The following is a 27,566-nucleotide window of genomic DNA, read 5'->3' as shown; positions in this document are numbered from 1 at the left end:
TAATACTGTGATATTACTACTATCGTGAGCTTTAACTTAATTTAATAACATACTAAAGGTGTCTTTGGCGAGCACAGCATCCTCCAGCTCACAGAATTCACTCATCCCAATGGCATTCTCAGCAGCAACGCGGAACACGTACAGAGAACCTTCATTGAGGGGAGTCACTGTGTACTTAAGCTCCTTGATAGTGGTGTCAACAGCCTGCCAGGCCTTTCGCCTGACGTCTCTCTTGTCCACCACATAGTTAGTGATGGGCGAGCCTCCATCATTGCTGGGGGCCAGCCACTTCAGGTCCGCGTTGATCTTAGTGACGTTGGTAACTTCTAGCCATTGAGGAGGAGATGGAGGGTCTGTTGAATAGGCAATGTTTGAATATGTGCTTCATACAAGCTCAGACCTTTATCAAACTACAAAGTGAAATCCTGGTACATCATGACAAACCCCAACAAATAAAGTCTCTGCAGACCAAAATTCTTTCACCAACACAACATTGTGCTAGCCATCAATCACCAATGCGTTGTACTTACAAAGTCTCTCCTTGCAGACCACACGGTCACTGGGTTCACTGGGTTCACTCTCGCCGGCCTTGTTGACAGCCTTGACCCTAAATGAATACTCCTGTTTCTCCATTAGCCCTGTCAACTGGTGCTCGGTCTGAGGAATATCTTCTGCGATCTTGATCCACTCTTCAGTTCCAGTCTTCTGGAACTCAATGATGTAGCCCTCGATTTTAGCCCCGCCATCATGCTCTGGCCGGGTCCATGCAAGTAGGGCTGAGGTCTTAGCAATTTCTCTAATAACGGGTTTGCCGGGAGCCCACGGAGGATCTGACAAAGAGTTTAATGATCCAGTGAATGTAAGTCCTGACTACAATTCTATTAAATACAGTATTAAGTTTTGTTCTTCGTTAAATGTCCACAAATTATGAGCACAATAGGCTCAGAGCTGTTTTTAACGAGTGACTTACCAATGGGATCTTTGATGAGGAGTGGATCAGTCTCAGCACTGGGTTTTCCAGGTCCAGCCAGATTCTCGGCTAGAACACGGAAGCGGTACTTCTTTTTGGTAGTGAGTCCCTTCACCCTTAGCCCCAAAACACAATTAGTTGCTTCATCTAACTGTCAAAGTAATTTATCATTATTGCTATTATTTCATGACCATGTGTCAAATCACCTGAAGGTTGTGTCTTTGATCGGTAATTTGTTGCATTTAAGCCACTTGTCACTCTCTGGATCCAACTTCTCAATCCAGTACCCAGTGATGGGGCTTCCGCCATCTTCGTCTGGCTCAAACCAGGTCAGAGTGACGGCATCCTTGGCAATGTCAGAGGGAGAGACTCTGGTTGGAGGACCCGGAGGATCTGATGCATAAATAGGACAACTTCACTGGATATTCACATCTGTGTACAATGTACATCAATAATTTGTACATATTTAAAGGGAGACTTAGACAGATAGAAAAGTACTTACCAAAGGAATACTTGGCAATGATTGGAACATGCTCTGCAGGTTCGCCAATGCCATACTGGTTCTCTGCGCTGACCCTGAAGATGTACTCCTTCATAGCTGTGAGCTTGCACGCATTAAACGTGGTATGTTTTACCGTGGCTGACAGCTTCACCCACTCTTCTTTGTCTGTCTGATGACTCTCAACAATGTAGTTGGTGATGGGCGAACCACCATCATCCCTTGGTGGGTTCCAGGCCAAGAAGCACGACTCATTGGTTATCTCTGAGATGTCAAAAGCAGCAGGAGGCCCAGGTTTATCTAAGAAGGAAGTCATGACAATGATGAAACATTCAGACAGAGACACTTCAGTAACACAACTAAAGTTCACCATCACAATTGACTTAGACAAAACAGCTACTGACTTGCACTACAACTTCTTCTGTCACACTTTGAGTTTGTCCAATATTCATGATTTATCTTGATATATTCTTGTTTATTATACATTTAGATAATTTAGCTAATTTGAAACTACCCAATAAAAATAATAAGTTTCGGTACCAAGAATGTTCACGTCGATAGTGGCCGTGGCACGCCCACAGTCATTTACTGCCTCAATTATGTAGGTAGCAGTGTCTTCTCTGGTCGTCTTGGCAACAGAAAGCTTGGAGCATCCTGGCTCAGAGTCAATAGTAATGCGGTCATCAGCTCGCAAGACCATGTCAGCCTTGGTCCACTTTACTCGGGGGTCGGGCTTTCCTTTGACTTCTGCTGGAAACTCGATCGTGGTTCCAGCCCTGGCAGTCAGACCAGCCAACAACTTGACGTCCAGCTGGATCTCGGGTGGTTCTATTAGAATTAAGGACTAATTGTTAGACTCTGTTGCTGAGGGCAGTATTATTCCCAGACCATTTGATTTACTAAACATGTCTAGTGTCACTAGATATTTCTGTTGGTTGCGCCAGTCATTGCAAAAATACAGAATGAGTGTAGGCTGGCCTACCTCTAGCATCCACAGCTTGGATCTCATCAGTGGCTCTGCAGGGCCGGCTGGCTCCCAACTTATTAAAAGCTCTGACTCTGTAGGCATACCACTGACCCTCAGAAAGGCCAGTCACCTGAAACCTATCAACACGAAAGACAGTACAACCATCTGGCCTGGAATACACAGATTGAGCATAAATCTGAAATAATTCTAAATATTTTCAGTTACTTCAGTTCAGGGATGGGGTCACCACATGGTTCCCACTTGTCAGTACCACGCTGGCACCTGTCCACCACATAACCCTTGATGTGGGCTCCCCCATCATATCTTGGAGGCTCCCAGGACAGGAAAATGCTCTTGCCACTCTTATCACGCCACTTTAGGTTTTCTGGGGGATCAGGAACAGCTGTGGATAAAACCATAGGGCAGGTAAATTTCTGGATTTTTGGGAAAACATTGTGTAAGTGACGCTTGATGTCAAGTCAGTCTAAAGAAATTACTTGTATGATTATAGGGAATTTGTTATGACTAACTTTCAGAAAAAACATATTTAATGTTACATGTTCTCAAAAACAAAGATACATGTTATGTTTTTTTCCATACAGGGAAAAAAACCTACTTGCAGGAGAGGATACATTAACTGGCTCATCGATGTAGGCTGGCTCTCCAGGTCCACACTTGTTGCAGGCGGTGACACTAAACAAATATTCTTTTCCCTCTATCACATCAGTTACAGTGTGCTCCAGGTCAAGAACACTAGTAGCCACCTGGTAAAATATGATGGTGGTTAAGAAACAGCAACACAACACAAAATATAGATGAAAGTTCACTAGGTATTTGTGCCAGACTGTGAAAGATCACTGCGGTATGATGGGTGAGATGTACCTTAGCCCAGGTCTTTCTGGATGCTTCTCTCTTGTCAATTTGGTAGTGGGTGACTGGACTTCCTCCATCATGCTCTGGAATCTCCCACATCAGATGCACATGGTGCCGGGTCACCTCAGACACTTTAAAGTCTTTGGGAGCACTAGGGCATGCTGGGAAATGTTAGGTGAGCAAAGTTATTCAAAAATCAACTACTGTAAATAGTAAATCGTCCGCATTTTTATAGTGCATTTATACACATTTTTCCGGGTTCCAAAGCACTTTACACTATTAGTCTCATTCCCCCATGTGCTCTCACATTCACACACTGATGCCAGCAGGACACTCCAGGAGCAACCTGGCAGGTTCAGTATCTGGCCTAAGGACACTTGGGCAAGACACTTAGACTATGGCAGGGGCTCAAACCTCAAACGTCCTTGCAGTTAGAGGACGACCTCCTTACCAACTGCGGTATTGCCACCGCTAGATGCAAGAAAAAGGTTTTCTAATGAAACATGATGGACAAATTGACTTTGTGCTGCAATGACTGTTTGCCTTCACAACTTAGAATATAGTTATGGGAGAAAAGAAAACGTTACCGATGACGTTGACGTCAATGTCTCCAGAGACAGAGGACACATCGTTCTCCAGCTGCAGGCTGTAGGTGCCTTTGTCTGGACGGACGCTTGGAGTGATGATCAGTTCTGCGTACGTGGCCTTTGTCTCCATGAAGACCCGTTCATCTGCGCTGGTCATTTGTTTCTCTCCAAAGCTCCACTTGGCCACAGGAGTTGGGTATCCATTGATGGGTATTCTGATGGTGAGAGCCTGAGGAGCAATCACCTCAAGGCCCTTTCTGAAGGCACTGAGGTCCACGGATGGACCAACTTTAAAAGAAAAAAAAAGCAGCAGTCAGTCAAAAATTTGCACAAAAAGTATTTTGTAAAAAGCCAAACGGCACTGTTAATAAAGACTTAGACCTGCTTGTGACAAATCCAAATGCAATAAGAAATAATTGAGAATTCTATTCTCACATCCAATGTTTTCATACCATGAGGGTCATCTGCGAGCAGGGGTCCCAGCTGCTCGGCTGGGTCAGAAATGCCAGCCGCATTTTCAGCACAAACTCTGTAGAGGTATTTCTGACCAGGTTTTAAACCAGACACCTAAGCAAACATTAACAACAGTGTTCAGCAATTAGCTATGACTAACCAACGAGGAGTGAAAGAAAGACACAGGATAAAACATAGGAAGTAGGGGTTTTCTCTAACAACAGGTCAATAGACGATGAGCATGACGGGTAACTCTTTACTCGATAGGAGAGGTCTGGGCAAAGTCTGGCGTTGCAGCGGAGCCACTTTTCAGTGCCTTCGTCACATTTCTCAATGATGTATCCAGTGATCATGCTGCCGCCGTTACTGGTAGGCGTCTCCCATGTGAGTGTGACTGCTGTGCTGACTTGGTCGCAAAAGTTCAGGTTCAGGGGTGGGCTTGGCCTCTCTGCATGACGAGACATTACATTGGTAGGGATCAGAGTTCTACAGGAGGAGCGAATAAAACAGTCGACTCACCGATAGGATCCATGATTTTTATTGGGTTTGTGGCAGTGCTGGGTCTGCCGATGCCAGCCTTGTTCTCGGCACGTACTCTGAAGATATACTCCTTGTTCTCCACCACGTCATTCAACATTGCTGAGCGGTCACTGGCACCACATACCGCGGCTGCCTCCCATTTTACAGAGGTCCTGTCGCGTAGCTCGATCACATATGCAGTGATCTCAGAGCCACCATTAAACTTGGGGGGCTCCCAATAAACTGTGGCACCAAACCTGCTCACCTTGTCAACAGAAACATCCTCTGGAGCATCTGGAACATCTGTTGTGAAAGGAAACATGTTGGTGGTGTTACCTCACGTGGATTAGTTACAGAAATGTAACAGGAACTTTTACTATACCATACTATACTAGTATACTATTACTATACTCACTTTGCCCACCTGTATAGTTTTTGTACTTTTTTGTACTGTCAACTCGACTCAACTTAATTTACTTCTATTGCTGTACTTTTCACTTATTGTGCTGTTGTTAGACGAAATTTCCCCACTGTGGGATTATTAAAGGTTTTGTTATTCTTACTCTTATTTTGGGTGTTGCTTACCAAATTTGTTCTTTGCTTGAACAGCATCCTCGGTGTCAACAGTGGGTCCACTGCCAACTCTGTTTCTAGCACAGACTCTTAACAGGTACATGGAGTCTTTCTGGAGACCACTGACGCAGTACTCTGGGATATCAGCACGATCCGTAGCCAGAGTCCAGGTCTTACGCTTCACATCACGTCTTTCCACAACATAGGCTATAATTTTACTTCCACCATCCCTCTCAGGCTCTTCCCAAGCCAAGCTGACTTCACCATCAGCGGTGTCAACGACTCTCAGGTTCTTTACAGGTCCAGGCACGTCTAAAAAGCAGGACCACAGACTCTAGAGACTCTTTCACATCAGCCTGTCCTTAACTTTATTCTCTGACTCACCAATCACATCCAGGTGGATAAAAGCTTCTCCTTTTCCATGCTTGTTCTTGATGACTACCTTGTACCGGCCCTGCTCTGCTTTGCTGGGGCACTTAATGCGATATTCTGTTTTGTCAACAGAAGTGTCGATGTTCTGGACAGGCAGACTGGTTTCCTCAAAGAACCATTCGGCATCGGCACGAGGGTATGCATCGTAGGGCACACTTATGACAAAGGGTTTGCCGGCATCTGTCACCAGGTTCTGGTCTGTAGTTTTGATTTTTGGAACAGCTGCAGAAAATGTGGAAGATGTTTCATTTTATTTATCCATAAAGTTTTAGTGTTTCTTGTACTTTGACATGTACAGTGATACTGGCTATGTTAAAAAGCACTTCATTGGTTCAGTTCATTCCTAAAGTGTGTTAAAGTGTTTTAAATAAAATTATTATACTAATATTTTGAAGGGACCACTTACAGCTAACCAAGGCCTTAAATGCTTTGGATGCCTTTAAAGGTGAAAATAGATTTGTGTGACTCACCTGCCAGCTCCAGCTTGGCTCTGGCATCTTTGTCTTTGGCTATGATCCTGTATTCTCCCTGGTCTCTGGGTCTGATTTCACAGACCTGCAGTCTGTGGACTTTACCATCACTAATCATCTGGTATTTGTCTCCTTGGACAATGATCATGTTATTTCTCATCCACTTCACCTCCACTCTGTCTTTGTTGAGCTCCACCTCAAACACAACGTCTGATCCTGGAGGCTCAAACATGTCCTGAGGAGGTCTGACGATCTCCACTGGGGTCTCTGCAAGACAAATAAATCATCAGATAAAAGCTGTTTCTAAAAATGCTGCTGAATCTGTAGTTTCAAATCTAAATATAGAACTGCAGGGTGTACCTTCAACAAAGAGCCTTGCTCTGGTCCTTCTCTCATCCACACCACAAGCATATTCACATTCGTCATCAGGTCTGCACACCTTGACAGTCAGTCTGCATATCTTGCCTTCTTTTTCCATATGATATCTACAAAGTTAGAGTTAAAATCTGATTAGGTAATTATTTCTCTTTTCTTGTTTTCCATCAGGTTTAGCAAATTCTGGCCTGGATGTAACTGACCCTCTTTCCTTAAAAATATGATGGAAGACATGTCTGTCCTGTGTAAATACCAATCAAAACTAAATAACCTGATTAAATCCACTGAGATACCTGGGTCCTTCTCTGATCTCTCGTCCATTTCTGTACCACTTGACTACAGCCTTTTCTTTGCTCAGTTTGCATGTGAACTCAGCATCTTCAAACTCTGTAATGGTCTGGTCTTTGAGCTGTGCAGTGAAGTCTGTTGGTGCCTCGCTGATGATCAGTTCAGCTGCACACTGGTCGTCTCCCACCACAGCTGTGTATTCACCCTCGTCATCCATTAAGCAGTCCTTGATGGTCAGGGTGTGTTTGAGACCATCTACCCTGTAGACCATGCGTTTACTGAGTGTCACCTGCTGACCCGCCTTCATCCACCTCACCGTCACCTCTGGACGGTTCACCTTGCAAATAAAGCTAATAGTCTTTTTCTCCTGAGTCTCGATGTCTTCAATGGGCTCCAGGAACTTCAGCTTCTCCTCTGTGGGGGAAGAGTAAATACCTGGTTAATATTTCCGGGTATGTAACAGGTAATTAGTTTTTCTGGAGTGAAGTATTTCATCTTGACTGCAGAATTAACACAGAGCAAGGTAAGGTATTTTACTCACCTGCAACTTTGGCTCTGGCAGTGCTCTTAGCCTGTTCTCCTCTCTGATTGCTCAGGTTGATGGTGTAGCTGGCATCGTCAGCCTTCTGTGCGTCTCTGATCCTCAGGGAGAAAACGTTGTCTCTCTGAGCCATCATGTACTTGCTGCTCTCGAAGATACTCTCCTCGTTCTTCAGCCACTTGGCCTTCGCGCCATCTATGTTTGTTTCGCAGTTGAACATAATTTCATTTCCTTCCTTCACCTCAGTATCTTTAATGGGCGTGATAATCCTCAGTTTTTCTAAAACAAATTAGAAGCCAGTTAAAACCTTTACTTTCAAATAACCAAAGAAGGTTTGAAACAAGAACAAGTCTTACCCATCACATAGAGGTCAGCTGAGGCTTTAACGCTGCCAATGTGAGCAACATAGCCTCCCTCATCCTTCAGTTCACATTTATTCACAATAAGAGCTCTCCTCTTTCCCTCGCTGATAATAATGTACTTCTCCCCTGCTTCCACCGCCTTGTCGCCTCTGAACCACTTGACATCGTAGGTGTCTTTGGAGACAGAGCAAGCAAACTCAGCTTTCTCTCCCTCCACCACCTCCTGGTTCTGAGGTCGAGCAATGAATTCAGCTGCCAGTTCTGGAAAGCAAAAGGAAAACATGACTGTTTTGCTTGATGTTGTAATCTCAAACTTGTAAGAAACCCATCTGACCATGCAGATACAGTAGAGGAGGGAGAGTAAAATGGCGATGAGTGTGTGTCAGAAAATTTCAGCAGCTCTGTTCCTTTCCTCTGCGTTTTTTTAATGTTTTTTTTCCAACCTATTTGTGTTTTTTGTTTTTTATATAAATCCATATGGACACAAACGGGCAAAACTTCTTTACCTTTGCACTCTGTTTTACTATCTTTTGTCAACTTTTTGAGCCGGCCTCGGGGAACCCTTTAGGAAGCGGCTCCATTGTTTACACTCGGGATTGGCTGTTAGCTGTAAACCATGCCGGGTTTCTCCACACTAAAAGGCCAGAGATTCCAGCAGAGATACGGAGGAAACGACGATGCTGCAGAGCTGGAGTTAAGCGCCAGGAGAGGAAACTGAGGTAGAAGCCATATGTACCAACTGTTATTATGGTAAACGCCCATACGACAGACGGCGTAACCCAGACCACATCAGGTTTAAAGAACAGCACTGAGCTGGTGCCAGTCAGCGCTCAGTCGTACTACCTCCCACTGGGGTTCCTCCAGGTGCTGGTAGTGACCACTTACATCCCTCCGTTGGCCGACGCCGCTGTCGCGTGTGAGCGGCACTGTGTCCCGGCTGCAGACAGAGCACCCAAACGCTCGTAGTCTCCTCTCTGGGGACTTTAAGCATGCCTGCACCCCCCACTCCGCCACCCTGTCCGACTTCACCCAGTACGTTAACTGCACACAAGTGACTATAAAACTATGGACCTCTTATACACTAATATCAAAAATGCATATACAGTACCTCCGCCCTCCTCCCCCTTAAGGACGCTTTGATCACAACCTGGTTCATCCCTCCCCTGCTGACAACTAGTGGTGAAACAGCAGACACCACAGGTTAAAACTGAAGATCTGGCAACTAAAGGAGTGTTTTAACACCACAGACTTCTCTGCATCACACACTGCATCACGGACTACATTAATCTCTGTGTGGAAAACACAGTGCCATTTAAAACAATACAGTGTTTTTCCAATAACTTGCCCTGAAGGACAAAGGCTAGGAAGGCACAGGCCCTGATAATATCAGCTCCAGGGTCCTCAGGGAGTGTGCAGACCAGCTCTGTGAGGTCACCTTCGCACCCAGGTGAGCTTAGCACTGAACCCGCTGCAGTTGGCTTATCGACCAGGCATCGGGTTGGATGACCCCATCATCTACCTGCAGCATGGGGTCCTGTCTTAAACTTGCTTAATGACAGGCCACAGTTTGTGAGGCTGCGTGACTGTGTGTCTGATGTGGTAGTCTGCAGCAGGGGGCCACCTCAAGGGACGGTGCTCTCTCCTTTTCTGTTCACAGTGTACACATCAGACTTTAAGTACAACTCCCACCACTGTCACCTAGAGAAGTTCTCAGACGACACCGCCATTGTTGGCTGTGTACTGGGAAGAAACGAGCAGGAGTACAGGGGGATCATCACTGACTTTCTGAGCTGGTGTGAGAACAACCACCTGATCTTTAACACCGGCAAAACAAAGGAGTTAGTGCTTGACTTCAGGATGTCCCCTCCACCACACACACCAGTGAACATCCAGGGCTCAGACATTGAGATTGTGGACACTGTCAAATACGTGGGTGTTCTCCTCAACAATAAACTGGACTGGTCAAAAAACACGGACATGCCCTGTATAAGAAGGGCCAGAGTGGCCTCCACCTGCTGAGGAGACTGAGGTCCTTTGGTGTGTGCAGACAGCTGCTAAAGAACTTTCTATGACACTGTGGTGGCCTCAGTAGTCCTGTATGGAGTTGTGTGCTGGGCAGTACAGGCAGAGACAGGAAGAGACTCAACAAGCTGGTTCAGAAAGAGTCCATTAAGGACAGAAGGATTTTGGCTAAACTAACATCCATCATGGATAATACATGTGCAATAAACCATAAATAAATGTTGTCCTTACTGTACTGTACATACACAAATGTTGTAAATATGCTCTTTCTGTATTTTTCAATTTTACCCGAATGCCTTATCTTGTTATCTTTTTGTTTTGTTATTTTCTTGCACATTTCAATACCATATTTGTTTATGTCTGTTGTTTTTGTTCAGGGTTATATTGCTGCTGCACAACAAAGAAATTTCCCCACCGTGAGATTAATAAAGTCTGATGTAATCTAATCTAAAACTACAGATGATTCCTCTTTTATCAGCAAGATGGCATCACCTGTTAACAGAAAAAAAAAATTCATAGTTTCTCACCATTGAGTGTGAGCATAGCAGAGGTCTTGACAGTTGGGCTCAACCTGCAGTTGTACTCGCCGGCATCCTCCATTCTGAGCTCTTGGATGATCAGGATTCTTTTGCGTCCGTCCATGACTTGCTCATAGCGGCCGCTCTCCGGTAGCTCCTCATCTCCCCTGTACCAGTTGACCTCAGCGTTGGCCTTTGAAACCTCACAGATCAGCTTCACACTGTCTGTCTCTGTCCCCTCCACATTAGACAGGTTCTTGGTAAACCTGGCTGCTTCCTCTGTATGAACAGGACAGCAGCAGGGTTAAGGACAAGAACCTGCCTACGCTAGAGGGCTAGATTTTAGGATTTCAGGCCTTCAGTTAACCTAATTAAGCCTTTTTACTCAGAACAGAGAAAACTAGACATTCCTCACCAATGACAGTGAGCATGCCAGAGGTCTTGGATGTTCTGGCATCGCATTCATACTCAGCTTCATCATCAAACACAGACTTGTGCAGGATAAGGACCCTCTGGACTCCTTTAGAAATTATCTCATATTTCTTTCCTTTCCTGATCTCGCTGCCATCCTTGAACCAACGAACCTGGTGCAGAAGAAATAGTTTAAATATCACAATGTGATAAGATATTTTTTAAGTGAACAACAGTTCCTGATTTTATCTTAGAGTGACGCTTTACTGTTGTATGACGCTTGTGCCACTAGACTCACCTTAGCAGAGTCACGAGACACTTCACATTCAAACTTGGCAGATTCCTTCTCTCTCACCTCCACATCCTGTAGAGGCTTGGTAAACTCTACATGAGGAGCTGTTGAAACAAAAGCTACAGTTAAAACTTGCTCCATCATTTATACTGAATTCCTGATCTTGATGTGACATATTCATTTAGATTTAGTGTCAGTGATTCGCAGGCCAAAGTTTCTTCCTTACGTGTGACCTCCAGGAAACAGGTGGTTTTGAACTCTTTGGCATCGCATGTGTACATCTTAGCATCGTCAGGAGTGCAGTCGTGAATGACCAATGTTCTCTTGCAGCTGTCGACTATCATGTCATACTTTTTGGTCTTTCTGAGCTCCTGTCCCTCTCTGAACCAGCGGACCTCTGCGTTCTCTCTGGAAACTTCACACTCGAGTGTGGCTGCAGCTTCCTCCTCCACCGTCTGGTCCTCTAGAGGCTTGGTAAATTCCACCGGTGGCTCTGTACAAAGAAAAAGCAAAGGTTCACCTATTATTGAGCATAGACTGTTTGTGAGGTGTTGACTGTTTAGGGTGTTTTCTCACCTCGGATGATGAGCTGGGCCTGAGTCTGGAAGTCTTTTGCAGTCAGTTTGACCTCGCCAGCCTCTGAGAGCTTCACATCTCTGACTGTCAGTGTGTGGACTCTACCAACCACCCGAGTCTTTACCTGCAAGGACAAAAAGAAGCTTTAGATCTGCAACTAATAATTAGTAATTTCATAAACATTCACATACTAAAGATACTAATGATTTTCATAAATCACGGTCCAAGGGCAGATCGGCTGGCACCAAAAGACTGTTGGATATATCATTTCAGCTTCAAACCAAATTTTTTATTAGTATTAATGATTCATATTTTACTTCATGAATTCAACATAAACTGATGTTATAGTCATTAGATAAATGGCATTTTCCATCACGTTTGCTGTAGCTGCCACTCCTATCATTGCTTATTTTAAACTGCAGTCTGACAGACAACGAAAATATATTCATCTAGCCGCTAGACAAAGCTGTACATGATATAAATAAAAGTAACTTTAGTAGTTAGAAGCTCACCCAAGTTACTGAAAAGCTTTATTGGACAATGAGTATTTATATTTGACTTCCACTACACAAGCAAGCTGATTTCAGTAACTTAACTCCTTATCTTAAAGGTTATTAAGTCAACATCTTTCTCAACATCTAAGAGCATTCACCCGTGACACCCACCCGATCACTGGCCTCCATCTTTTGTCCTCCCACGAACCATTCAACCGCAATGTCTTCGTATGATAGTTCACACTCAAAGGTTGCCGTCTCTCCTGCTGTCACAGTCACATCCTTCAGAGGACACATCAACCCGATGGAGCGAGCTGAACAAAGGAAAAAGTTTAGGCAGTCTGAATGTTGGAACTTAGGTTGTACAAGACCAGGAGTCGTGTTACTGCTCCTCCACTCACAACAACCTCCCACTTTAGGCAGGTTGTGAAAAAAAGAATCAGGAACATTTTTCACTTTACTTTTATTACTGATAAGAATATATGTAAATAACAACATTTATTCCTATGTGTATTTTATTTGTAAACAAAGTTCAAAGTACTGTAAGTACACTACAAATATTACAGTAAATGGTGGCAACAACCTGTTGACAACTAACCTTTGACTCGGAGCTGAGCATTGGATCTGGCATTGGCTGCTGAGAAGTCAACGCCCCCAGCCATGTCCATACGAACGTTGTAGAGGATCAACATGTGCTTGGTTCCTTCCTCCTTAATCTCAATGTCCTGAAAGGCACAAGGGGCGTTTCATTTATTACATAAACATTCTGTTTTAACCTGGCTTTACCAGTTTCCTCCCACAACCCAGACAGTGTGACGGACAGGTGACCTGGGACCTCAGTATGAAGGGTACTTACGCACAAAAACCTGGTGTAAGCATGAATTTACACCTACATTCAGATGTATCAACAACTCTGTGAAGTAGAAATATGTGCAGATCTACGGTGGCTCCTTGGCTGGTGTAAGTGTAACTACAGCTATTGGTCCCTTAGTGACAGTAAGAGGTGAAACTGGGAATATATATCTATAACAATGGCTCTTGTCCTGAGCAGGGGTGTCAAACTGCCGTCCTCAGGTCCACTGGCCCTGCTGGTTTTCAAAACTCTCCCTGCTGATTACCTTGAATCAGTTGGCTCATCAGGCTGCTGACTGACTTAATACACCTGATCAAGGTAATCAGCAGGTGCTGGGGAAGGGAGAGTTGGAAAACCAACAAGGGAGTAGTTTGAATTTGACACCTCTGAGTTAGAGGATCCGTTATTGGCACCCGTTCTTGCTAGAATGACACAGTGAGAAGCCTCGTATCCAGCCACATCCAGCTGCTGAATACATTAGGTATCCATCCACGGGGGCATCCAGAAGGCTCTGCAGACCAGCTGGGTATATGCCAGTGGACCCTGAACACAGTGTCAGGGGGTGAGATCGTCTTCTCCTCAGCCTGTTTTGGTGACACTTTGATGACACTTTAGTTTTGCTTCACGTCCACCTTTATGTCAGACCAGTTTTATTTTTTGTGTTTTTTATGTATGTTTTTTTGCTACTGTGTGGATCCTGCACCATTAACACCTGCACACACATGGTTTGACTCTGTGCTGCGCAGACGCAGACCATATTTAAACTAGAAAAATTAATTTCTCGAGAAATTACGTGGGAGAGCTGATCTGCTGCTGCAATGATGACAAATGCTGATTAAGCTGCTGACTTCACAAAGTTGACTATGACAAAACGATGAAAACGACAAAACGTTGACAAAGATTAAAATGATGACAGCGATTAAAAAGATGACGATTCAAAAGTTTACCAAGGTGAAAAGATGTCAAAGATTAAAAAGTTGACCAAGGTGCATTGTTGACAAACATGAAAAAGCTGACTTGTGTCATGATCAGTGTCTTTGTTTCTAGTTGTTCCCTGTTTTCACGTCATGTCCTGCTTGTCTTATTTTGGTTCCAGTTTCCGTTTCCTGTTTTATTTTGGTAGTCTCCCGGTCTCTGTTTTGTGTTCTAGCTTTACTTCCGGTTTCTTGTCTTGTCACAGCTGTCCCTGCTCATTACCCACACCTGCACTCTGTTAGTCATCAAGTCACTGTGTATTTAACCACCACCTGTGTCCTTAGTTCCCTGCCAGATTGTCGTATTCTAGTTCCCTGAGTGTTCGTGTTTGATGAGTTGAGTTCCCTGAGTGTTCGTGTTTCCCGTGTCCTGTTCCTGTCTGTATCATGTATCCTGCCCGACCCTGGATTGTCTACTTACCGTGAGTTTTTGCCTGTTCCCTGTCTGTACCTTCGCCGAGCCTTTTCGTGTATGACCTGGACCGTCTGACCGTGCCTTTAAGAATAAACCTTTTGTGGATTATAATATCGCCTCCGTGCTGTGCATGTGGGTTCGCCGTCTGCCTGCTTCGAGTCCCTGACAACTTGCTTTTTAATTTGAAAGGATTTGAGGAAGTTTTTGTAGTTAATTGCTTAACAGTGTAATAGTTTAATAAGTAGTCATAATTAACCAGTCAGAACTAAAAATCTTAATCCATTTAAGGTAATAAATTACATTGTGCTTTTATTTTAAAAGGATTTAGAGGTCATGTGTGAGTGATTACTAAACTATAAAATAGTCATTGTCAATAGTAAAATAGTCAGTTAAATAGTCATAACTTATCATTCAAAAGCAAAAATAGCCCTATCAAAGCAAATGATTTAGATTAAGCCCTTTCAGAATAAAAGCACCATAATAAGTGTGAGTGTTTTTTTACTGAACTGTAAAATAGTCTCAACGATTGGTAATTATTCAGAACCAGAATTTTGCCAAAAATCTTGCCATTAAAGGTAATAAATTTTATTGGTGCTTTTATTTTGACAGGATTTAGAGGAAATGTGTGAGGATAATAGCGTAACTGTCAATTAATCTTTAAATAATCATAATTAACCATTTAAAGGCAAAACAGTGCAGTTAAAGCTAATAATTGTCATTGGTGCTTTTATTTTGAATGAATGTAGAGGAAGCATGTGTGGGTAATTACTAACCTGTTAATCTATCTTTAAATAGTCATAATTACCCATCTAAAAGTAGAAATGTTGGTATTAAAGATAATTATTTGGCTTGGTGCTTTTATTTTGAAAGAATTTAGAGGTAGCATGTGCTTAATTATTACACAATCCAATAGTGTAGTTGAGTAATCAGTAATAAGCATGGAACTGCTGTCTACATTGAGCATCGGGAGTTTGACCTGTCAGTGAAATCTGCAGCTGCGCTGTCGCCATGGAGACAAAAGGTGGGAAAATTAGACTCACTCTGCTGTGTGAAAGCAGACTTTCACCCTTGATAAATAGGCTTATTCCAGTTAAACGTTGAAAAGTATAGAACATACGAGGACGATACAAGGACGCTGATTGACACTGATAAAGCTGATAGATTATAGTCGCTTTTGAAGTTGAAATGACATTTCTACACCAAAGTATGACGATGATTGATGCTGATGAATAGAGGGAAGTTGACAAAAAGTTGAACTATGATTCCCATAGACAGCCATTATAAAAAAACAATGAAAAAAGTTGAATAACGTTAAAAGTTGAAAAGTTGTAAACGTGAAAAGTAATAGCCCACATCTCCTAAAGACGACACACGTTTAGAAAATTGAAAGATGATTCTATGATGAAGTGTAAAAAGTAGATAGCAATCAAAAAAAGGGGCTGAATAAGAATAATAAAGACCGAAGATAACAATAGTCTGGGAGCTGTTGCCAGCTCTCCCACTAATGAAGTAACATATTCATATGGGGGCGTGTCACAGGAGGAGTCTGCTACTCATCTGCTCTCAATTCCATGTTGATTTGGATGTACGAAGGAAATGCGCAGATTCGTACTTAATAAAGGTTGGTACATTTCTACTTACACAGTTTTCTGGATTTGAACTTACGCCAGGTTTAGTAGGAAATCTACGCAAGTCTTTGTACAGTAAGTGCAGATAATGCTGATGTCGTTTACCACCTTCAGGTCTACTTCCACCATATGACACACATGTTGACGTAAATCTAGACTCACAGCCGACTGGTGCAGAACTTCTCCCTTCAGTTTCCAATTTCCATGGACATCCTCTTCTGAAATGTCTGTCTCAAACTTAGCCGTCTCTGTCTCTGTGACCTCAACACTGTATAGAGGACGAACAACCTTGATGTCCCGTTCTACAATAAAGAAGACAGAAAAAAAGCCATTGTCAATGTGAAATTCATTACATTTCAGAGTAGCTATGACTCACTACATTTGTTTCTCCAGGGTCTGTTGCTTGGTTTTTGTGCTCCTCCTCAAAACATAAAAACCTCCCATCTAACCCTAACCCTAACCTCTGATGGCGACGAGGCCATCCTTGTTGCAAGGTTGTACCTTCAATATTGAGATCTGCTGAAGTTTTATCTGAGCCACAGTCGCAGGCATATGTGCCAATGTTGGCCTTCTCTGCCTTCCTGACAGTCAGGACGCGCTTCTTGCCATCAGTGCTCATAGCAATGTTCCTAGATGGAGTGATTTCCTTTCCGTCCTTGAACCATTTGACGTCTGCAACAGCCTTGCTGAGCTCACAGACCAGCTTCACCTCATCCTTCTCCACAGCAGTGTAGTTCTGCAGCTTGGTGGTGAAATAAATGTCACCCTCTGCAGAAAAATACAAAGTTTTTATCTGACTCACACTTTTAAATGTATTTCCTCTAAATGTAAATTGCTTTTCTCCCTATTCGTGAAGACTCTACAGTCTCTTTGTGTTATCATTCACATTTCTGTTGTTTTACAAGTTAGATCAGAATAAACCTGCTTTAAAGCGACACTGACCGATCACAGTGAGCATAGCGGTCACAGTCTTGTCCATAGCCTCCACTTTTATCATAGACGTGTCATCGATGGTGACCTCTTTAAAGGCCAGTGTGTGGACCTTTCCTTGATCTGACATGTGGACCACCTTGCTAGGATGCAGACGGACGTCATTTCTGTACCAGACCACTGGGATCTTTTCATGGGAGAGTTCAACACTGAATTCAGCTGTTTCACGCTCTTTCACTGTCACATCCTTAATTGGTTTGACAAACTCCAGACGAATACCTGCCAGTGAAAATAACTATTCAATAAAAGCTTGAGAAAAAAGGTTTATCATATAAAAATAGAACCGTCTGCTGTGGATAAAGGGTATGACCAGTTACCCTGTATGATGAGTTTGCCAGTCGTTCTCTTGTCTTCAGCCTCAAACATGTACTTTGCCTCGTCTTCATAAGCAGCTGACCGAATCAACAAAATGTAAGCGTTTCCCTCCTGGATCATTTCATATTTGTTGTCATTCTGCAGCTCCTGGGAGCCTTTAAGCCAGCGGAAAGTCTTTGGAGTTCTGGACACTTCAATCTCGAACCTGGCCTCATCCTTTTCATAGACTTGAACGTCACTCAGAGCCGTGAGGAAGTTCAGTGGAAGCTCTGATGGGAAACACAAAAGAGAAGAAAACAGCACCCATGAGCCATTAGACATAAATGAGGAACTTGGAAAAGAGATTTGAATTGGTGAAACTCAATGGCACCACATGCAGGCAGTAGGTAACCACGGCCAGAGCAAACAATTTTAGCAGAAGCTGAATTTGCTGGTTTCACCTTTGACTTTCAGGTTAGCGGAACACTTGGCGTTAGCGGCGGTGTACACCACTTCACCGGTCATGGAGACCTTACAATTGTACAGGATCAGTGTGTGTTTGCCTCCCTCCTCAATGATGTCAACATCCTGTGAAATAACAGCAGAAGGAACTATTATTGACTCAGAAGAAGACACTGACATGACTCTAGGATAAACGTGGAGATGTTAAGTGATGAGGAGCTCACAGAAGAAGGACTGAGCACTTCTCCATTCAGTTTCCACTGGCCATGGACATCATCCTCAGAAATCTCCACCTCAAAACGAGCAGTTTCTTCATCAAACAGCTCCACGCCGTAAATTGGCCGAACCACCTTGATGTCGCGAGCTGGAGATTTTAGGAAATGTTAAAAAAGTTAGCAAAACTGGCAACACAAGGTGTTTTGTGGTAAATGACAAATGATATGTGGTAAATGATAAAGGGTATTTGCAGTTGATCACAGGTTCTCAACATCACAGCTGCTTTAGTTCTGTTCTAGTCAGTTTGACTTCAACTGCTAGTCATTATTTTACATTTACCTTCAATGTTAATGTTGGCCGACGTCTTGTCTGTTCCACAGTCACATACGTATTTGCCTTTATTGATCTGCTCAACCTTCCTTAGGACCAGAGACCTATGAATGCCCTCAGACCTCATGACAATCATCTTTGACGCAATGATCTCCTTCTCGTTGTGATACCATACAACGGGGACATCTTTGCTAAGTTGACAGTCCAGAGTCACCTCGTCTTTCTCTGTGGCGGTGTAATCCTGTAGCTTCACCACAAAGACGGCGTCGCCCTCTGAAACAGAGCCCAGAGTGACTTACAGAATACAGGCAGGTGTGGCTGTGTGAACAATTATCCCTTCAATAACAATCCCTGTGTAATGTAATTCTGCTAGTTGTTAAACTATTTAAGCTCTAGTATGAGGTTAACACAGGAGCAGGAAACTAAACTTGGTTATAAAAAACAAAGAAAAGCCTAATGTAAAGGGAAGATCTTTGTTTTTGATGTTTGTATGGACAAACACAAAAAAACAGTTTTAAAGCATCACAGTTACAATTTAAGCTGTTTGTGGCGGGTACTGATTCACTGTGCAGCCTCAGAATGAAAGGCACAAAAGAGAGCTGTTACCTAGAACCGTCAGTTTTGCAATGGAGTAAATTCCTTTGGCTTCGGCCTTAACCTGACAGGTATCATCTAGAGTGAGCATCCTCATTTCCAGAGTGTGTTTTTTTCCTTCCACATGCGTCACCACGTTTCGGCTTACGTGGAGTTTGACTTCATTTCTGTACCAAACCACCGGCACGTTTTCATGGCTCATCTCGACCTCAAACCGTGCCGTATTACCTTCTTTGACTGTTTGGTCCTTAATGTGCTGGACAAATTTGAACCTCATGCCTGGAATACATCATGTGAGTGCACACAAACAGAGCAGGTTGTTGCCACTCGCTGCTTCCACGCCATGAACACTGAATGCCATCATCAAGCGGGCATCTCCCACTTACCTTCCACCAGCAACTGAGCAGTACTTTTTTGACCCAACACCTCGATCGTGTACTGAGCCTCATCGTCAAACTCACAGCCATTTATGACCAGCATGTGTTTCTTTCCATCATCAATTATTTCATATTTAGGACTTGGGGTGATAATTTCCGTCCCCCTGAACCACATGACCTTTGGCACATCCTTGTTGATGGTACATTCAAACTTAGCCTGTTTCTTTTCAGCCACAGAAATGTCCGTCAGTGGGTTGACAAAGCCCATTTCGATCTCTGGGAGGTGCGAGTTACCAGTTAATCAGAAAAAGCAGCAACACAGACCACGCTTTTCTTACCGATTCACCAAAACCTCTGATTTCAAAGACCAACAATTGCAGCTACTTGTGATACAGACAGCAAGTAAGATGTAATTTCTCTACCTTTGACCGTGAGCATAGCGCTGGTCATGGCATTCAGAGCCTGGTAGGACACTTCACCAGCCTGATCCAGCCGGACGTTTTTCAGTGTAAGAAAGCGTTTTGTGCCTTCAGCTTTGATGTCACACGTCTAAAGAACAAAGAGAAGAAACTGGACTTTTCATACCAGTGTACAGCATGTAACAAATATTTCAGATTTAATGTTGAGAGATCAGGCTGAAAGCAACAACTCCTACATGTAATGAAAAGCCTTATAGTGTACCAGTTAGGTAAAGAACATTTTTGGCTATTGTTATCACTTGTCATAAAATCTTACCGGAGATCTTATCAAAACCTGGCCTCTGAGTTTCCATTCACCAACAACATCGTCCTCAGATATTTCAGTGTCAAAGTGTGCTTCTTCTTTCTCAAACACTTCCATGCTGGACAGAGGCTTCAAGATTTCTGCTTCACGCTCTGGAATTAGAAGACTTTGTTAACTGTTTTGAACGTTTTCTTTTTGAGTGTGTCTTGTATATTTCACCAACCTCCAAGAGTCAGTTTAGCTGTATATCTGCGGTCCTCAACCTCTATGGTGTAGTCTGACACATCATCGGGCTGGCAGCTGTTGATGGCCAGTGTCATGTCCTTTCCATCTTTAATAATCTCCACCTTGTCAGAGGGAGCCAGTTCATTCTCCCCTTTGAACCACTTCCAGTTGGGAGTGTCCTTGAACAGCTCACATTTGAATGTGGCCTTGGCCTTTGGTTTCACATGCTGGTCTCTCAGAGGCTTCACCAGCCAGTCTTTGATGATTTCTAACAACACAAAGACATCTCAGCCATTGGTAGGTTGATTATGATATCCTGTTACTGTAAAATCCCAAGTCATGTACACATCATAACATCTACATTAGCTTCATCTCAGACACACTGATTCACTGGGCTATAATAAGAAATCAGTAATAATAGGCAGACTTAACGCTGAACATTACCCATCACTTTGACGTTGGTTGTAGTCTTGACATCCTCCTGTCCGTCTACCTCACAAGTGTATATGCCAGCATCCTCGTCTGTGGCGTTCTGGATGGTTACTGCCTGCTGCATGCCAATGATGTTAATGGCCACTTTTCCAGCCTGTGTCTTCAGGACTTGACCGTTACGCTTCCAAATGACATCTCGCTCTTTGTTCAGCTCACAGGTTAGGTACATAGGTTGACCCTTCATGCATGTTGTCTCGGGTTCCAGATCTTTCAGCCATTTTACAGGAAGCTCTACACAAAGACAGAAAGATTAAAACCATGATGCACATGGTGTATTGGTTTTAATCTAGCCACAACGTTTCCCCACATACAACCTCTTCAGCTTACCTTCAACAATGAGCTTGGCTGTGCATGATATTTCCTTTCCAGCATTCTTTGCCACACAGGTATATTCACCAGTGTCTGACAGCTGGACATCTATAATATTCAACTTGCGGTCTTTACCATCAGAAGTGAACTTATGCTTGGGGCCCTCACGTAGGTTGCTGCCGTCTTTCATCCAGGACGTGATGGCAGTGGAGGGCGACACCTCACACTCAAACACAGCAGATGAGCCGATGGACTCGGCCTCCTGCAGCACAATATCTTGAAGCTTCTTGATGAACTTCAGAGGTACAGCCTTGAGCTTGAATCCTCCAAAGGGTTCTTCGGGAGGTGATGGACCTTTTCCGCCAGGCTTCAGGCCCCGACCCCTCCCACCATCACCGGGGGACGGGGTTTGTCTTGCTGCAACATCAAATACAGAAACTTATGCAGTTAGTTTCACTTATCTAAGTAACGAGGAACTGGATGATGTAATGATGCTTAGCTTTTATGCATTACTCAGCCTCACATAGAGTGACATTAAATTAGTATCACCGGTTTTTACTATTATTGGTACACAATAGACATTTCTGTTAAGACTGGTGCAGGAGACTGCAGTGATGGCAAAAACCACAAACATGAGACAACACAAATAGTAAGATACAGACACAGATAATTCCCAGCTAGTACAGTAACTATGATAGATATAAAGATTGTTGTTCTTTTCTCTTTTCTCCAACTGGGTAAGGCAGATGGCCACCCACCCTGCACTTCGCTTTGGACGTTTCCTTTTCATTGATGTTACTGATACTCAAGTGGACTCGATTTGGTTTTCTATATAATACTATTTAGTTGTGTTGTGTATAATGCTCTTCGTAATTAGCTTCATGAAAGGCAGTTTACTTGCATTTTAGGTAATCAAGACTCTAGAGTTTTATAATGAGATATTGTGTAAATGGACAAAACATTAAAACCGCTCAGACATTAAAAACAGGTGTGAATGAAGCAAGTTGAATAGCTTCAAAAAGCAAATCCATTAGTACACAGTATCTACTGTTTGATCTCACCCCCAAATCCTCTGCCTCTGCCTTTTGGTGGCTCCTCTGTTGGTTTTCCCTCTGGACAAGGAATAATAAGATTTAGATTTTTAGATGAAAGCTTGTTGTTGGTGCAAGTAACCCAGCAAAAAGTCAAATATATACAGTACTTTCACATGACAATAATTATGATAAACAGGAAGAACATGGAGTGAAATGCATGACAAATGGAAGAATACTGGAACATAAGAAACACGTGCAAACAATGTAAAGGCTGGTAAAAGGCATGAAGAATAGCAACTGATGTGAATGATACATTTGATGTACAACATAAGAAAGTCACAACAAATAGCGACAGAGAGCGACTGCACACATAGAGTCTATACGAACACCAGATGGACCACTCCACCGTGATGAGGATTAGATGAGCTGCCTCAGATGGAATGAAAGGCTTCCAAATGCATCAGTTAGCCTTCGTCTCACCTCGTTTACCGCCGGGCATGCCTGGAGCCTCCAACGCCCCATTCACCCCTTCACTTTCCCAGTTTTCTGAAAGAACTAGCTCCCAGCCCCAGGCCTCCTCTTCCTCCTCGACTGGCCCTTCTTCAGCCTGCACTTCCTCCTCTGGCTGGGTCAGCACTTTTTTTAACTGCACAGCACGAGGAGAGACCTCCTTCACCAGGGGCACAGATGCTCTACTGAGCTCCTCTTGTTCTGACACATCATGCTGTGAAGGCTTTTTGGGGAGTTTTTGGAGTTTTACACCTTCTCTAGAGTCCTGCGGTGAAACTGTTGTGTTAATCCTTGTGGCTTTTTCAGCACTTGGCTTTTCCTCAATGGCAATTTCTTCTTCTGTGTCTATAGAATTTGTCATATGAGCTTTTGGGGATGGTGTCTTTTTAAGCTGCTTAGTGGAGTTGAGGGGTTTATTTTCTATCTCATCCCTACCTCCTCTAGATTGATTCTTTTTGACTTCACTATCTTTTTTAAGTACGTTTTCCTTCTCCTTTATGGGTGTTGCAGTCTTTTCAACTTGCCTAACTGGTGGTTCTTTTTGCTCCAGAGGAATTTCACAGAGGCTGGATATTTCCGGTTCTATTGGCTTTTTTTTCTCTCCTATTTTATGAACCTGGGCTGCAGGTCTATGCTTTTCACGCTTAACTACTGACATCTCTTTCCTGTCTTGAATGAAATCTGGAGCTGTTGAGGGAGCATCTTTTCTATGTTTTGTGGCAGCAGTGGGTTGATCTCTCTGAAGCATCTCACCTCTCTTACATAGAATATATTCAGTATGTGTCTTTGACCCAGCTTCCATTTTAGGTGTTGGAGACTCAAGTTCTTTGGATTTCGGAGGCTTTTCAAATGGTTTAAGTGTCACTTCTTTTTGCTCATCTTTCTTAGGAAATGTCTTTATTTTCTTTTTAGTTAAATGAAGGCCAGGTTCGACATCCTTCAGTGGTTTGGGAGTTCTTTTCCATGTTGATTTCTCATTATTTGGCCTTAGTTGTTCAGGTTTCTCCATATGATCCAGTACTGATGCATCTTCAGGGCCTGTGACTTGTTCACTCCTGCTAAATGTTACTACCTCCCTGTCTGCTCTCTGTTGGAGCTTTTGAACCATCGATTCAGTGTCATGATGCCTTGTCACTCCAACATTATGAGTTGTGACTTCCTTTTTGGCCTCTCTGGGCTTTGCTGAAACCTTTTTCAGCATTATCTTGGGGGGTTCTTCTTCTGGCTTTCCAGGTTTTTCAAATGATTTTAGTTTAACTGATTTTTTCTGCTCCTGTGCATTTGGCAATGTAGTAATTTTCTTCTTGTCTACACTTTGCACTTCAAGCTCCTCCACTTTATTTGATTTTAGAGTTGTTGTCCGAATGTCTTTCTCAGCATTTTGTTTAAATAAAACTTTTTCAACTTCCTCAAACTGGCCTAAATTAATCAACTCCTCTTCTGCTGTGAAGACCGGTTCAGTTCTTCCAAGTGTTATAATCTCTCTGTCTTCTCTGTCGTGAAGTCCATGAACTATTAATTCTGAAGTACAGTGCCTTGTCACTTCAGCTTTCTGAGTTACAACGTGTTTCTCAGGTGCAGGAGCTTTCATGGGAATCTTCTTCAGCCTAATGAACTCTGGTTCTGGTTCTTTCTCTGTAGATAGTCTAGTAAATCTGCTTCCCATCTTAGGTGATTTAGGTGTTTTTTTCTCCTCAATGGAAACCTTACCCATTTTTCCAAGAGGTGTCACTGTAGTTAAGGCAGTAAACAGACCTTTTATAAACAACATACAGACCAACAGGAAAATAAACACTGCTACAGCACACCCAACACCAAAGTGTGAGCGAAAAACACAGATAGTAATGTACATTCTACATTGTTTGTTACACAATCAGAGAGCTGGTGCATTATACCTTTGGTTGGTCCAGGTGCAGAAACTGGTTCTTTGTCTGCAAGAATATCAATATGATCAATAAAAGAATGAAGAACACAACAGGGATAGAAAAGCACATAAAGAAGAAGGTTTCTTTAAGACAAGCAGATACTTGAGTGTCGCACACATTTTGTTTTCCACTTTTGGTCAGAACATTAAACGCAAAGACTAAAGGTGAACAACAAACACAGTGTCTTTCTCTTGTGTCAACATTATGTGTCATTGCAAGTAAATCATGTCAAATCAAAGCTAATATTTGTTTTCATGACACCGATGTAAAAGACACATAAAAGATCAATACGAATGTTGTTACACAGCAGACATTACCTTCTGGTAGAGATAATTCATCTGACACAGGAGAAGGTTCAGCCTTTATGGCTGGTGGAAACAGTTTCTTCTCCACAGGTGCAGCTTGAGCTACAAGAATTTCAACTTGATTAAATTAATGGCTAAGATCTGTCTAACAGTTAACAATCAAAACTTACAGGTGGTTAACAAAAGTGACAAAAATTTAGATCAAAGAGGTCTGAGGGAAGAATAAGGGCTTTAAACAGAAGAAACTACCTGCGAGAGAAAGGACCTTTTCTGCTGAAGGCTCTTTTATTGGTGGAGATGGTTCCTTCTCCTCTGGAGAAGCCACAGGAATACAAGAGACCAGAAACATGTCATAACATATAAAGTGACAACACATAAAGATAAATTAAAGAGATTAAAACAACAACAACAAGAAATGTTTACATGGATGAAAAAGACTGTTAGGACAAAAATGAATAAGAAAACAACTAGACCATATCAACAGGGAACAATCAGAAAGCAAACTGAAAGATCTACCTGCAGGAGAAACGACTTTGGCTACAGGAGTTGCGGGCTGTGATGCTGGGGCAGATAGTTTCTTCTCTAATGGAGGGGACACTTAAAAATACAACATGCCAAGATTTAGACCAAGACAAAAAGAGACAGTGGGCCAATGCAAGACACTGGAGACTAAAAACAGAGTTAAAAAGAAATTATGAGAGGCCTGAGCAATAAGCAAAAGAGACAACAACCTACAGTACAAACTCAAGTAAAGAAACTACCTGAAGGAGGAGGTGGAGAAGGCTTTGGTGGTGCTGGCACAGATGGTTTCTTCTCCCCCAGGGGAGATACTTTAGATGGAAAACAAGATGCCAAGTTTATTACCAGGATGAAAGACAGTTTAATAAACACAAAAAGAGAAACATGGACAATTACAAACACAAAAAACATTAAGACGATAACAATATGGTTGACTTCAGAAGTCTGCAAAGACAAGCAGAATACAAAGTCTACCTGCAGGAGGAGCCACTTTTCCTGTCAGAGCTGGAACAGGAGGAGGTGAAGGTTTTGGTGCTGGTGCTTTCTTCTCTTCTGAAGGAGACACTTCCGAAATACAAGATACCAAGATCAGAACCAAGACAAACATGCTCAGACTTACTTACTTACATGAACTTGCAGTATCAAAAAATGTCACAGACATGGACCACTTCAAACAATGATGACAAAGATGGGGAAGAGCATCCGCAACAATAAAGAGGTAAATAGATGAAGTTTTCTTGGTAGAGTAACAGAAAGAACAGCTACATACACATATTTTAGAAAGGCAATGGACATGCATGACTGACAGTAGGACCTGAAGGCTCAAAGACCACATACAGAGATGTGGGACAATTGTTAGATGTATTCAAGGTCGCTCATGATGATGCCCACGGAAGCTGTGCGGCTCAAACAAGGTACCTTTCTGATCACTTTGTCTTTCAGATGGCTGTGCTTCCTGATGATCTGCTGATGATGGAAGTTCAGTTGAAGCTTGTTTAGTGAAGTTTAGTAAAGTAGATTGTGTCTCTTCATAAGAACCAACAGTGGGGGCCAAGACTTGTGTGGGTTGTTTAGGTAAAACATCTTTCTCAGTGAGAGGAGCTTTGTCTTTTAGAAATGTTTTCTTGAAGAAGGTAATTTCTTCAGGAACATCTAATTTAGAAGGTGTGACAGGCACTTTTGTAGACAGACCACTTTTCTCTGGTAGTGAGATTTCTTCGTCAACAGAGACTGTTTTCTCAGGTATATGGATTGAAACAGATAGCGGGTGTGATAGTTTCCTACCTGCTAGAGAAGCTGCCTCTTTAAATGATTTAGCTTCTAACTGAGGTGTTTGTGTCTCCACAGATAATGTGTCTCCTGAAACTCTGGACATGATATGGTCCTTCAGAGACTCAGTGTATTTAGTTGGCATCAGGTTTGTCTCAGCACAGATGGTGGTTTTGTGAAGAAATGTTGACTCAGATTTGGGTGTTTTAGATGAAACTTTGACCAGTTCAACAGAGTCAGCTTTCTTTAAATGCACAACTTTTACTTTAGATGTTTGTGGGACTCTTAGATTACCAAGATCCTCCAATGTAGAGACAGTTTCCTCTTGTGTTTCTTGATGATGTAGTGATACAAGTGATTCAGTGTGTTCTGTGTGCTCGCAATGACGTGAAAGGACATTAGCGTCCTTGAGCTGAGGAGAGACAGACCTCCAGTTCACAGCTTTGTCTTTTAAGTTGTCTCCCTCATGTGGTACAAAGGCCTTCAGTTTCTGCTGGTCATTGGTGTTTCTTGTAGAGAGGTCTTCTTCCATTAGGTCTCTGACTTTTAGTTTTTCTCTATACATTCCTTCCTCTTCAGCCACAGCTTTGCTCAGTCCTTCAACCACTCCTGTTGTTTGTGTAAGATTACTCCTCAGGAAAACTTGTCATTTTAAGATGTGACCCAAGATTGAAGATTTGCACCATGGAGCGGTGTCAGGGACAAAAACAACAAAACACACATAACAACTTATTTCAGTAAAGCATGTGGCCTGTAATTGTATTAACAAACAAACATCTTTAGAACTGCTTATATGACTGATGTTTTAGCTGGACTGCTAAGATTTCCACAGGGAATAACTTAAAATAAACCCCAACCAATGGAACTGATGTTAAAGTACCATCTGTCAACAGAAAGATG

At 42.8% G+C, this 27,566-nt stretch overlaps 1 protein-coding gene across 22 annotated transcripts in view; it reads right to left on the bottom strand.

Moving 5' to 3' along the window:
* The window catches only part of ttn.1 (titin, tandem duplicate 1), a 173,208-nt gene that overhangs the window by 81,805 nt on the left and 63,837 nt on the right, over window positions 1-27,566 (bottom strand). For 13 of the 22 annotated variants that reach the window (XM_041068717.2, XM_055504775.1, XM_041068719.2 and 10 more), the window contains 51 exons: window positions 26,316-27,308; window positions 25,872-25,961; window positions 25,640-25,708; window positions 25,395-25,475; window positions 25,128-25,190; window positions 24,891-24,980; window positions 24,544-24,579; window positions 22,619-24,379; window positions 22,166-22,216; window positions 21,123-21,521; window positions 20,748-21,026; window positions 20,302-20,571; window positions 20,091-20,230; window positions 19,778-19,904; window positions 19,365-19,631; window positions 18,991-19,257; window positions 18,394-18,657; window positions 18,063-18,202; window positions 17,838-17,964; window positions 17,400-17,666; window positions 17,035-17,301; window positions 16,594-16,860; window positions 16,255-16,394; window positions 12,821-12,947; window positions 12,394-12,536; window positions 11,729-11,852; window positions 11,379-11,645; window positions 11,159-11,256; window positions 10,865-11,033; window positions 10,459-10,728; window positions 7,904-8,170; window positions 7,548-7,826; window positions 7,012-7,420; window positions 6,704-6,828; window positions 6,344-6,610; window positions 5,826-6,095; window positions 5,454-5,753; window positions 4,869-5,171; window positions 4,610-4,797; window positions 4,349-4,463; window positions 3,897-4,184; window positions 3,319-3,470; window positions 3,053-3,200; window positions 2,662-2,839; window positions 2,452-2,573; window positions 2,010-2,297; window positions 1,473-1,769; window positions 1,177-1,363; window positions 971-1,086; window positions 531-830; window positions 54-353 (listed from right to left, as the gene is read on the bottom strand). In XM_041068717.2, the coding sequence (XP_040924651.1) occupies window positions 54-353; window positions 531-830; window positions 971-1,086; window positions 1,177-1,363; window positions 1,473-1,769; window positions 2,010-2,297; window positions 2,452-2,573; window positions 2,662-2,839; window positions 3,053-3,200; window positions 3,319-3,470; window positions 3,897-4,184; window positions 4,349-4,463; window positions 4,610-4,797; window positions 4,869-5,171; window positions 5,454-5,753; window positions 5,826-6,095; window positions 6,344-6,610; window positions 6,704-6,828; window positions 7,012-7,420; window positions 7,548-7,826; window positions 7,904-8,170; window positions 10,459-10,728; window positions 10,865-11,033; window positions 11,159-11,256; window positions 11,379-11,645; window positions 11,729-11,852; window positions 12,394-12,536; window positions 12,821-12,947; window positions 16,255-16,394; window positions 16,594-16,860; window positions 17,035-17,301; window positions 17,400-17,666; window positions 17,838-17,964; window positions 18,063-18,202; window positions 18,394-18,657; window positions 18,991-19,257; window positions 19,365-19,631; window positions 19,778-19,904; window positions 20,091-20,230; window positions 20,302-20,571; window positions 20,748-21,026; window positions 21,123-21,521; window positions 22,166-22,216; window positions 22,619-24,379; window positions 24,544-24,579; window positions 24,891-24,980; window positions 25,128-25,190; window positions 25,395-25,475; window positions 25,640-25,708; window positions 25,872-25,961; window positions 26,316-27,308 (12,552 nt within the window). The remainder of the gene's footprint in view (window positions 1-53; window positions 354-530; window positions 831-970; window positions 1,087-1,176; window positions 1,364-1,472; window positions 1,770-2,009; window positions 2,298-2,451; window positions 2,574-2,661; window positions 2,840-3,052; window positions 3,201-3,318; window positions 3,471-3,896; window positions 4,185-4,348; window positions 4,464-4,609; window positions 4,798-4,868; window positions 5,172-5,453; window positions 5,754-5,825; window positions 6,096-6,343; window positions 6,611-6,703; window positions 6,829-7,011; window positions 7,421-7,547; window positions 7,827-7,903; window positions 8,171-10,458; window positions 10,729-10,864; window positions 11,034-11,158; window positions 11,257-11,378; window positions 11,646-11,728; window positions 11,853-12,393; window positions 12,537-12,820; window positions 12,948-16,254; window positions 16,395-16,593; window positions 16,861-17,034; window positions 17,302-17,399; window positions 17,667-17,837; window positions 17,965-18,062; window positions 18,203-18,393; window positions 18,658-18,990; window positions 19,258-19,364; window positions 19,632-19,777; window positions 19,905-20,090; window positions 20,231-20,301; window positions 20,572-20,747; window positions 21,027-21,122; window positions 21,522-22,165; window positions 22,217-22,618; window positions 24,380-24,543; window positions 24,580-24,890; window positions 24,981-25,127; window positions 25,191-25,394; window positions 25,476-25,639; window positions 25,709-25,871; window positions 25,962-26,315; window positions 27,309-27,566) is intronic. The other 9 variants (XM_029137519.3, XM_041068727.2, XM_041068728.2 and 6 more) reach the window with 5 other exon arrangements.

This window comes from Betta splendens, chromosome 21 (assembly GCF_900634795.4).
Source record: "Betta splendens chromosome 21, fBetSpl5.4, whole genome shotgun sequence".
In the NCBI taxonomy this organism is placed as follows: Eukaryota; Metazoa; Chordata; class Actinopteri; order Anabantiformes; family Osphronemidae; genus Betta; species Betta splendens.
Note: the sequence above shows the minus strand (reverse complement) of the source record. Positions and strands in the feature narration are given on the sequence as shown.